The 12143-nt window shown below is 48.3% G+C and overlaps 2 protein-coding genes across 2 annotated transcripts; one reads left to right on the top strand and one right to left on the bottom strand.

Moving 5' to 3' along the window:
* The first annotated feature begins 690 nt into the window (after positions 1 to 690).
* On the top strand, positions 691 to 4036 carry F5B22DRAFT_53771 (uncharacterized protein). The gene is made up of 3 exons (XM_047972799.1): positions 691 to 1610; positions 1672 to 3137; positions 3245 to 4036. The coding sequence occupies exons 1-3, from the start codon at positions 1230 to 1232 to the stop codon at positions 3504 to 3506; spliced, it is 2109 nt and encodes a 702-aa protein (XP_047832837.1). The 5' UTR covers positions 691 to 1229; the 3' UTR covers positions 3507 to 4036.
* Positions 4037 to 9265: 5229 nt separating this feature from the next.
* On the bottom strand, positions 9266 to 10640 carry F5B22DRAFT_635050 (norsolorinic acid reductase; the record flags this gene model as incomplete). Its single annotated transcript, XM_047977084.1, has 3 exons — positions 9266 to 9961; positions 10021 to 10163; positions 10349 to 10640. 3 exons carry the CDS (start codon positions 10638 to 10640, stop codon positions 9266 to 9268), a joined length of 1131 nt encoding a protein of 376 aa, XP_047832836.1.
* Between the last annotated feature and the right edge of the window lie 1503 nt (positions 10641 to 12143).

The raw sequence follows: 12143 nt of genomic DNA, 5'->3' as shown, positions 1-12143 counted from the left end.
TGAAGAAGACGTGAACACCGAGGCACCTGACACAATCGCATTGCATTGGTGTCTGCATCACGTCTACAAACCGTCGCCAATCGAAAGGACCTAAAGTGAACCACCCGATTCCGAAATGAAGGTGTAGGTCCCACAGCAGAATGTCCTGCATTAGTTACTTAACCCAGCGAGTCCATAAGGAATCTCACCAATTTTGGTCAGCAGCTAGGTTTACCGTATTATGTATGTGTCAAGTAGTGTCGACGTAAGTATATGGATACATAACCTACGCTACGGTGACTCGAATTATCGTACACTTGTAACACGTGAATCGGGATATACCGTGACTTGCCACCAAAGGTCGAGGCAAAAGGGCCACTTTCACATCTGCCAGTAGAGATTGTGCCGTTGCTAATCCCTCCGGCTACAGTCCCGGGAGATGAGAAAGGATCTATTTCCCAACGACAGACCGACAGCTTCCTACATGTGCGCTATCGGCCGTTAGTCTAAGCCGCGATAGGAAGCAATTGTCTGGGGGAATGATTTATGGGCATTGTGGAGATGCCTACCTAACCGACGGAACTGGGGGGTAGTGCCAGGGTTCAGCGATGATCTCTGTTGCTGGGCGTCTGTCCCGCGTCTGCAGCTACGGCGGTTTCGGTCATGGTGTCGTCGGTTCTAACTTGCAGTATCTGGTTTAGTGTAGGGTAGGGGTGCTCTCTGGGAGGGGACATCTCATCAGAAAGCTCCCTCAGAGAGCCGTCTATGTGGTGTAGGACAGTCGGACCAGACACATTTACTCACACCACTAAGGCGCCGAGGTGTCCTGGACAGCGACTAGACGGCTGGGGATGCCTGCTTCTTTGAGGGACTTGGATTGTTGCTAGTATTCACAGTAGCATTACCACCTACCATTTTGTTAAGTAGTGTAGACACCCCAGTCCCCCCAAAATCCCATTCTATAACATAATAAGCTCTGTACCGTGCCTTGCAGGCGGGCTGGGACCCTTCCTCACTTTCCCCCTTCGTCGCACTCTTCGACCTCGCCACGAATGTTCGGCTCCAGGGTTAAATGCGAGTCCGTTTGTTGAAAGTGCTGGCTATCCGCCTTTGGTTACACGACTGGGATCTCGGCTCGTCATAGGGAAAAGCAGTTGAACAAATTGGTGCTCATCCAGTACGCAGAGCAGAGCAGGGTTGGGAGGCTCGCCGCGTCGTCGCCTAGGGTTCTGGCGTTAAGCACATAGAGGATGCCACCGTCTTCCACAGGCGATTCGCCTTTGTCCGCTGGGGCGGCAAGCTCTTCGGGGAGGCCATTTCCCCTCCCTTCGAGGGATACTTTCTCAATCGACGTATCATCGCCCCAATTGAATGCTGTCAACGGCTCGTCGACGGTCAAGTCACCAACGGGCATCAAGCCTCAACGTAATCCAAGCTTCAGTCGGGAAGGCATTCTAGGCTCAGCGCAGAAAGCACGAAATCTATCACAGGCGACTGAGCAATCAGGCTCCGGGTCTGTGGGGACGAATGGATTACAGAAGTCACCAAGTGACGAAGGATCAATAAATCCATTAAAACGACGCAACACAGACGCCACTGTTGACTATCCTCGTAGAAGGGCAACGATCGCGGTGAGATTCCTAACAGCGACCGATCCGTTCGTCTTTTCACATAAGACTGACTTCTCTATAGTGTGAAGTATGTCGCTCTCGCAAGTCGCGGTGCGATGGCACGAAACCGAAATGCAAGCTCTGTACTGAGCTCGGTGCAGAATGTATCTATCGCGAGCCAGGCATCAAGCTTGACGCCGGGGATAAGCTCATTTTGGAAAGGTTGAACCGTATAGAGAGCCTTCTTCAAATCAGCTTAGTGAACAACCACCCGAACGCGATGCAGATTTCTCATGACTCGCCACCCATGAGTAACGGTACAGCTCTAAGTGGCGACAATGTCATCCTGCCTAGCTCAGCGGGAAACTTTGTCTCTATCATCCCAAGCGGTGGATTGGGGACTTGGACGAGCCATACGCCCGGAACGAACATATCCACGATGCCCAAAGTCCACACGAGCGCAGCCCTGCATCTGTTACAATGGCCCTTGATACGAGACCTGGTCCAGCGGCCCTATGACCCCCAGATTATTCTGCAGCTGGAGTTAGCGAGAGAGCCTCTCCATTCCCTAGCGAAGACTCCTTGCGTCGACTTATCGAACACAAATGCTTACATTGAGGCATACTTTGAGAGGGTGAATGTCTGGTACGCCTGCGTCAACCCATACACATGGAGGAGTCATTATCGCACTGCCCTGTCTACTGGTTTTCGGGAGGGTCCGGAAAGCTGCATCGTGTTACTAGTTCTCGCTCTCGGGCAGGCTAGCTTGCGCGGCAGTATCTCTAGGGTCGTACCGCAAGAAGATCCGCCTGGTCTACAGTATTTCACAGCTGCATGGTCACTTCTACCTGGCATGATGACTGCCAACAGCGTTTTGGCCGCTCAATGTCACCTCCTCGCTGCGGCGTATCTGTTCTACTTAGTGCGGCCACTTGAAGCCTGGAATTTGCTATGCACGACAAGCAGCAAACTGCAGCTGTTGCTAATGGCTCCTACACGAGTCCCAGATGATCAGAGGGAATTGCTAGAGAGAATCTACTGGAACGCGCTGCTCTTTGAGAGTGACCTACTAGCTGAATTAGATCTCCCACACTCGGGCGTTGTCCAGTTTGAAGAAAATGTTGGCCTACCAGGAGGCTTTCAGGGAGAAGAGTCGGAGGCTGTTGGTCGGGATGACTTATGGTACTTTCTCGCCGAGATTGCTCTCAGGAGGCTTCTCAACCGCGTCAGCCAACTCATTTATTCGAAAGATTCCATGGCTTCTACAACCAGTCTCGAGCCCGTCGTTGCCGAGCTCGACTTCCAACTGACACAATGGTACGAGAGTCTACCGCTTCCCTTACAATTTCCATTCACCCGGACTACTTTGCCCGATCCCGTTCAAACTGTGTTACGGCTGCGATTCCTCGCTTGCCGCACTATTATCTATCGTCCATATATTTTAGCAGTCTTAGACAACGAACAAGCTGTCCTGGACCCTTCAGTACGAGAAAGCTGTCACAAATGCCTTGAAGCATCTATACGGCAGTTGGAGCACATATCTGCACAGTAAGTCATTTTGCCCTATAATCCTCGGTCTATAGGCTGTCCTTTTGTCTTGAACTCCCTATTCCCCGGGCTTTCCAATATCTCCCAATCTAACTGTTTACCCGTAGTCATGCCGGACACATGCCGTACCTTTGGCAGGGCGCGCTTTCTATCGTATCACAGACACTGCTAGTCATGGGGGCAACTATGTCACCATCATTATCCAGCATCCTCTTGACCCTAGTGCCACATAGGGAGGCTCTAGATCAGATCATCAACGACGTAATTATGGACATCGAGAGGATGGCAGTCTTGGCACCCAGCCTCAGCTTAGCCGCTGAAATAATCAAAGAGGCCGAAGTACGTCGACGTACATTTCTCAACAGCTGATGAGCCAGTTGAGCTAGATACGACCTCTCGCCAAGCTCGCCAACTATCACTATCTACTCTCTCCGCCCGTCCGTAGATTGTGGATCGAATGGACACCCAGCCATCGGATGCCTGGCTCCCCGTCTTCAAGCATGGCCGGTATTCACCTACACTGGCATCTCTCTACGGGGTGATGTCAAACCCTCGCGCTCGGCATCGTTTATTTCCTAGCTTGTCTGTCTTGGCTCGCCTGCAGGAGACTGCAGCACTCATTACCCATGGATATTCTCGGAACATCCAGGGTCTTGTCTTTCAAGCGAAGAGTTCACCCAGATAGACGTATCTGCGATGCTACGCTCAATCGTGTGGGCGACACGCGCGGGTCTCTTCGTCATTCCTACGCCTTCTCAGCCTTACCATTTACACGTTAGCACGCAGTGAACGTCCCAAGCCGGCTTCTACAGACTTGCTAGATGCCTACGGTCGCTCCGTTTTAGTATATGACTACGGCCAAGAGTAGCAGCACATTCCGAGCGGCCAGCAGCCTTCGCGCCAGGGACACATCGTTTGGGTTGCACCAGTGCCATAGAGTCGCAGCTCGAGGAGCAGGTGACGGCGTGTGGTTGGGCGGGGAAAACTCGTGGGTGAAGGTAACGGTTAGGCTATGCGGCCCGGGTAGCCGTCAACTCCGCCAATCTCTGGTCTATTGCCGAATCAGGCAGGATTGAAACCTCAGAACCAAGCACAGGAACACGCTTCCCCAACTTTTCCCCCGGATCTCTTCAGGAACCAGGCGTTCAGTTACCAGCATTGCATAAGCGCTACGTCACGCACGCCACGGAGTTCACTCGGTCAAATTGTTGATTGCACTAATCTTTGCCATATTGCTTGCACACATCCATTATTCCCTTCTAACGACGACTATGAGTTCTTAACACATGAAGGATCATTAGAGACATTGGCTTGGCCAGGAATGAGAAAATAAAAGCACAACGAATGCCAAGGCTAGCAGGCTAGCTGATTCTGGTTGTAATCCTCGGGCCCCCTGGCTGAATATACTGACAGCCGATGTTCTGTCTTCATGATTTCATGTCTCCCTTCATCATCTTCTTATTGCTCGCGGCCTGCGATATTTTCATATGGCGATAACATATATACCCAAAGGTGGCAACATCTATTTCTTATTCTTGGTGCTGGGCTAGGAGTGTCGGCTGCATCTGTTATGGGTTTTGTACCTGAGAATCATCGCCTATCTAGTATTCTACAATGTGGTGGGGGTCTAACGCAGTTCAATAAAAGTCACAATTCGACCTCAAAACTTTCACAGAGGCCATAAATATGTGTACCAGGACTAATCAATGCGGTCCATACCCACATTCTCGGTCTTAGGCTTCCGAGAGGTCACAAATACAATAGGCACTATTCTCATACATGTTACTCAACTTATTCTTGAGATTTTTAACAAGCCAATTACGAAGATGAAGGAAGGGCACTTCAGTGTAAGGACATCTTGGGTCAGGCCAATGGGTTAGGGCATTCATGACAAGACTCGGGATTACTACATTGTCCCACCTACAGAATTGCCTCCGCTTAGCGAGAGGTTCTGAACCTTCAACTGTCCAGTCTTCGTCATCTCGCGCCAGTGATTAACCCGCATGAAATTCGGCGATGCGTCTCAAAGTCGACATACGCCCGCTGTATGAACATCGCATCAGACGAAAGATAAGGCGAGTAGGACGGGCGGCGCTATCCACCTAAGTAGTTTTTTGCTGCGAAGTATGCTTCAACACCGATGGCAAGGGGCGGCTGAGGAAAATCTTCCATGAATCAGAGTCCCACTTCATGTCAACTTCCAAAAGTATGACATGAGATAAGAACACTGACAGCTTGGGGTTTGGCTCTCATTATGCAATGAGCTAAACTCCGGGTTCACATGTAACACAACGAAATAGAACGAAGGATCATGGTTAATGCAGAAACCCCTCCCATGAATGCGAATCAATCCCACCTCTATAATACACAAATAGAAAAATAGATATTTACCCCCCTGTTCACCCCGCGTTTTCGCTTGAGGGTACGTAGCGTTCTACCCCTGATTCGGCTGCACAACATCCCATCCCTTACGGCCCTCACACAACAGGAAGCAGAATATTAACCTACTTCGTATGTTACAACCTGCAGTAGTATCGCTCCATGTCCTACTCAGGGTTGGTATCCGCCAGTAGGGGAAAGGGTCGGATCAACTGAAGAGTTAAGGCCCTTGCAACGAGTACGTACTGTAGTGCCTGAAACAGCCGAGGATAGAAGCCGAAGTTTACGAATCGCTATGATCCTATTTCCTTTTACGCGTATACTTTCCAGAGGAGTATATCTAGGTACAGTTTTTCACGTGTAGGTGAATACTTTCGTTCTCGCGAATCTGGCATCGCCCAGCTACCTAATTAGTTTACACAACCTCTTCTACTAGCCTAATTTCTTGATTCATAATTTCAGCATTTGCCCTCACCCTAGCCTAGTAACAAAGCGTTTTCTACTTGGGCGTATTTGCCCCCGAAACTCAGCTCGCGCGAGTCGATAGTGAATAGTTCCCCACAGAGTTCAGTACGTACAAGGTATCAGTCTAGAAGAAAACATTCCTATCAACAACCGCTTGATATTGAGCAGCACCAACGACACTAGTACAGCACGGCACCCTCCACCAAAGATATAACAATGCTGATAGCGACGTAAGAACTTACGATCTTCATATAAAGTTCGATATATGCGACCCAAAGACTAGTCCCTCTGTTTCTATTTTCTGTCTACTGTTCCATCTACATATAGGCGCTGCAGTGCGTTTATGATCTGTAAGGTAACAGTATTTACGTAAGTATAGAATGTCAGATATAGGCTTGCTGACTTTAACATTATCTGCCTACGTGCATTACGATGGAATATAGGTAGAAAAGAATGCCGTTGCTTTTCTCTACCGTCGCATCCATCCTGAATATGCCTAATTAAAGTACTCAGCTTTAGCCAGCTGGGCTTCTGCGACTCCATTATCGCAGTTCTCATCTGCCCGATGTCCGATGTGCGTCCACGTGGTAGGTATGAATGAGTATTCTCGCTTCAGGTTATTTCTGTAACCAAATAGATTACACTACGACTATAGTATGCGCGTGCAAGGCTCAATGGATTCCTTCACAACTACCACCGCCCGTAACTATGTATACTCCTACTAGAAGTGCTTAATTTATTACATTCGTGTGATACAGCAGATACGTACAGACTCAGCGTACATTTACAACATAAACTAAGCTAGATACACATAGTCTAGACGCAGGCGCATGAAGCACACCCGCCTTCAAACGACCAACGGGCAAGAAGGTGTGTATAACTCACGTAATATAACCTTAAATACCAAGCAGTAAATATTGGATCGGTGGTCCATCGCATCAAGACACACAGACGCATACACAAGGCGCATATTTGACCACTGCCCACCGGCATATCGTAGCCCCGCCTTCTCTGCTTCGTAGAAAGTTTGTCCGAGGCCATCTGCCTTCGTATTGAAGGACTAGAATATTAAAAGCAGGCAGACAAACAAATATTCTTAGCTGGTGGTGGTGGTGGCGGTGGCGGCGGCGAGGAGGCAGAGACAAACCAATTAGAACAAGCCCCTAAAGGCGGTGATAGCCGGTTTTAGACAAGGCCGCAAGATCGTAGCAGCGCATCACAAGGCCTATAGTTCGTGGAAATTTGTTTATCCTGGCATCGGCCGGACGGATGGGCACTTTCTCAGTTCTCACATACTTACTATTCCCATCTCAGCGTCATCCTTAGGACCTATTGAAACGAGCCTGTCCGGCTGCCTTCCTTAAACGTATTTGCATAGACGACTGATGCAGCATCAGTTGGTGCATACTTGTAGACTAGTTGTATTAATCATCCTTGCCTGATGTTTCCATCGTAAGATATAGGCAGATTTGGGGTCTAGATGTCTTTGATAAGTTTACCCGCCACGGCGATTGTTCGGGGTTAGATGCTTACATTGGTTCGGGACGCTTGCTGAGAAATAGGTATGGAGAGTTTTCATGATTCCCTACGCCTTCGAGCCCCATAATCATGCTTCCTGAGCTGCTCTCTTCGACAGACACACGCTCAGAGACACAAGGCAGCATGAAGATAATTGCAACTGAAGTCTTGGCCTCTTGGATTAAACAACCACTGCACTCCAAGAGTATCGGTCTGACAAAAATGAACAAGACAAGCGAGCTACGAAAGGTCTCCCACTGATTGAACGCGAAAAATGCCTGTGTGTATATCATTATCGTACTACAAGTAAGGAAACACAAGCTCACTCATCATACGTAAAACTAAGAATACCTACTAGAAGCGACATTCACATACGTGAAGTGAATCCACACACCCTCGACACCCATATCTACCTGTCCAACTAAGTAGGTCGTACTAAATTATCTGACCAGTTCAAGGCTCCTTAAATAACGTCTTTAATCCATAACTCGCATAACCCACCCAACTATTTACAAACCTTGCTCTCCATCTCCCTCTTCGACACCACAAGCACAATAACAAGAAAATATTCAAACGAAGACAAGGCAGGCTTTCAAATATTCTCTTTCGTCAACAGAGTACCATTATGACAACATACCTAATACACCATCATCAATCCAATCCCAACGCGTCAATGCAAAAAGCGGCCATCACGATCACAGGGCTATGATGGAAAGACTCGCTTCATATAGTCCCAACCTAGATACGAAGGTCACGAGTAATCTCGTGCAACAACAAATATCAAATGACATGGGTATAGTTGCAGTTCTGACCGGGGGAGGGGTCTGTAGATAAACCGAGAGCCATCATGAAAGCACGTCCCGGATTCTTCAAGACAAGCTCTACGTATTACAATTCATCCGCATCTATTAGATATAAGCCACTTCCAGTTCAGAAATAATAACTAACAACCCCTATATCAACCAAGCCTCCGTCTCATATCCAAGCTCACTTCGTCCCTACACAAAAAAAAAAAAAAAACCAGCTTATTGACCCTGTTCTAATTCAGAATGAAGTTCTCCAACAGGACGATAAAGCATATATACAACTATAACTGTAACCCTGCGTGTCTACACCTTCTATGTCCAAGAGCTCTCCTATATAGAATGGCTAAATGGGGTTTTGCGCTGTTGCTCGTTTACATGTCAATAACTCTAAGACGAGATATTGCGATTTCTCAGTTTCTCCAGCCCCTTGGCAGCGAGTATTGCCAGTGACACTGAAAAGGACATGTTGAATTCGTATGCTTTGAAGGTATATATATATATATATATATATATCTAGATAGCGGCAGTCTGGCCCCCTACGTTTCTCCATCCTTCTCCCCCTTCCCGCACCATTACTCGGTAATAGTCTTGAGGTTGTTCGCGGTGATATTTATTCATATTGCCTCGTAAATGCTATATAGATATGCTACGGACGCTTGAGATAGTACTGACGCCCTGGCCACTTGCACTTTTCATCTCAACGTGAAATGGCCGATATCAGCCTGCCCAGAACTGATTACAATAGATTTTCCGTTGAGCCCAACTTCTAGCACCATTGAAAATGAGTGCCAATTTGTCGCGAGTTTCACGAGCGCCAAAGCCCACCAAGGCCCAAATTTCACGGGGCCCAATTCCCAAAGCACCTAGCAAATCTCGTAGCGCCCGAGGTGAAAGCAATTCGAACTAAGTGTATTGTCTCGTCCATTTCCAGATCTGCTCTGCGAGGGACCGATGGCTAACCTACTCCCCGGTCTTTCTCGCGGCGATAGGCTTCGGCTCAGGGACGTAGTCTGTAATGCCTCCCATGTTGAGCAGCCAGACTTCGCCCGGATGCTTCGCGTCTCCGCGATAAGCAAAGTTCATCGGGAATCCGATGTCGAACGGAGCAGCGGATTCGATTTCTTGGATGTCGTCCTCGGAAAGGGAGAGATTCAGAGCCTCGATATTAGCTTTCAGGTGGTCCAGCGTTCTCCCACCAACAATGGGAAAGACATAAGGCGTCTTGTGCATGACGTAGGCTTGAGCCACGCTAGTGATAATGGTGCTCTTCCGCTTTGCCACGGTTTCGAGGGCCTTGCTGACTTTCGTCTCGATTTCCGTCGGGGGGTATGAACGACCTTCATTCTTCTTCCGCTGTTCTTCCGTCTTGAACTTGCCACCACCGAGTGCGCCCCATGGTGCGAGCCCCATTCCTTCTGCCTTGGCCATGGGGATAATCTCTCGCTCAAAATCGCGAGAAGCAGCAGACCAACGTCCTTGGTACACGGAAAACTGGCGTAGACCGTGATTTCGAGCATATTCGTTGGCCTTGGAGACTACCCAAGCTGGTGTATCACTGACACCCAAGTAAAGTACCTTGCCGGAAAGCACCAGCTGATTCAAGGACTGCATAACTTCGGGAATGGACGTGCTGAAGTCCCACCAGTGCACGTACAGCTAACCAGTCAACGTAAGTATTACTATTGACAAGTGGGGTGTTCATAGGGGAAACAAACCAAGTCGATGTAATCAGTCTGGAGCTTTTCCAGAGATCGCCTGACAGATGTGTGCATGCTCTTGGTTCCGTTTCCCTGGAAGTTGATTGAGATCTCATCGGTATGATTTGCTCGGAAATTTGTTGTGTACTTGGTTGCAATGACTGAGATGTTTATCAGTGAATGATGGCGTTGATATATGAAGTGCATGATTCCGGGTTTAAATCTCTTTGTATTCTTTGCTTGATGGTTGTGAACTGGATACAGTCCATGGCAAGCGTCCAAAATCGGTGGGAAGGAAGTCTACAATCACTTGGAGGGTGTTATCTACTTAGCTAGGGACACTCACCCATCTGATCGCGAACACCACGTTTCTTCATCCACTCGCCAATCCAGGTCTCCGACTCTTCAAATTGGTAATTGCTGGAAGTGTCGATAAAGTTGCCTCCTTGATCGTAGAAAAAGTCGAGGATCTGGAAGACGGTGTCCTTGTCGCAAGCACCCATATTTTCCTTCCAAGCGTCGCCGAAGTTCATGGAACCAAGGCATAGCGGGCTCACACGAACTGATGCGGTGGGAGACAAGATACGATAGCGAGCCAAGGGACTCTTGGGGGGCGGGGCGGTTGGCAGGAAAGACATTGTGAGAAGCTATATGCGCAGTATTGTTTAAACACCAATTCGAGGTCGAGACCGAGCTTTGAGGATGAGGTGTTCTTGGTACAAGAAGTCGTTAGGTATTGTTCAAGTGACAAGAACAAAGCGGAGGCAGGCAGTCTGAGAAGTCGATGATAGGCAGCTAGATATATGATGCTCACACACCTGTCTCACTAGGTTAAAAGCAAGTGATTCACCTCGGCGTTAAGGAGGCAGGCTTGCAAGCTATTGATAACGTGGAGATGCTGCAATGGCAAAAGACGGGACGATGATGATCTCATGATCTCATTCGACTACAGTCCAGCTCAACTTACAAATACAGGTACATTACCGTGCATACCCCACGACCTAAGTCCCTTAACCCCGCTAGACTGCTCGACTGTTTCACTCTGTATGGAGAAAGAGAGACCAGCCCCTCCTGAACGCAATCTCAGTTCTTTCCTTGGAAGCGTAACTACTGTGTATGTCGTTGTTGCCATGTTGTCGGTAGGTAGGCAGGGAGAGGGAGAAAGCGCAGTAGGGACCTACTCAGGTAACAAGGGTAGGAACAATAATCAGTTAGTCAGATATTCCGGTCGGTAGTTGTGAGCCCGGGATATCAATTACAGACAGCTATTGTCCATCCAGTGTACCAAGCATCCAGCAATAGAAAATACAGCAACGTCTGTCATACAAATATGGATATATCCCAATAAAATCCGGTTCTTCCGCCCCTCTCCCCTCCTGACTTCTCCGCCCATCGATTTTAAAGGGATAAAAAGCGAAACAGAGAGATCGCCGAACGGCGCTAACAAAAGTCCGATAATGGGTGCCGGGCGCCCCCCCCCGGGCCAAGCTCAGCCCGGAGAACCCACTAGAGACACTCACAATGGTTGTTGTGGCGTACCTAGGACGGCGCATCAAATACGGTACCGTCAAGTTCACGAATTCGAATGGTATTAGTCAGAAGACGTGCTCGTAGATTATCAATAATTGTCAATAAGAATACGACGACAGATCTAAACGAAACGACTATACGCCCTAAAGCAAAGCAAAGCGCTCCACTAATAGCTAACAATTCGGTCACAAAGCTATTAGATAGATAGATGCCCACTGTGCCAAAGTCTCGTATCTGACTTGGGATTGAGTCAAGTTTTTGAATCGGTTAAACAGTTACGTCGTAGGTGGAAATTGTCGTAAGTAGATGATTGGGCATGCCCATCCTATGATTCAGCCAGATGATGAGACTCAGCGAATTCATTCAGATTGAGTACCTAGGTGACATATCTAGTGGACACAGCGTATCTGAAGGTGAGTATTTGAGCAGGATTTGGTTCCCATGCCATGAAATCCTTAGAACGCGATAACCATTAAACAAGGGAGTAAATCAAAATGCATCCCCTTTTCCCGTGGAATACATAGAACTCGTCTGTGGTTTTTTTGGGGGGTGTTCTTAAACGCCAGCCTCCTCACACCTTCCTTTGCCTCTCCAGGTAATATTTAGCCATC

The sequence above is a fragment of the Xylaria bambusicola genome (genome assembly GCF_022495145.1).
Source record: "Xylaria bambusicola strain CBS 139988 unplaced genomic scaffold F5B22scaffold_11, whole genome shotgun sequence".
Lineage (NCBI taxonomy): Eukaryota > Fungi > Ascomycota > Sordariomycetes > Xylariales > Xylariaceae > Xylaria > Xylaria bambusicola.
Note: the sequence above shows the minus strand (reverse complement) of the source record. Positions and strands in the feature narration are given on the sequence as shown.

Bases quoted from the DNA above. Each gene is read 5' to 3' on its own strand.
- F5B22DRAFT_53771 (XM_047972799.1), top strand. From the start codon at position 1,230: ATGCCACCGTCTTCCACAGGCGATTCGCCTTTGTCCGCTGGGGCGGCA. The intron at 1,611-1,671 runs GTGAGATTCCTA...ACTTCTCTATAG, and splicing joins GTAGAAGGGCAACGATCGCG to TGTGAAGTATGTCGCTCTCG. The intron at 3,138-3,244 runs GTAAGTCATTTT...GTTTACCCGTAG, and splicing joins TTGGAGCACATATCTGCACA to TCATGCCGGACACATGCCGT.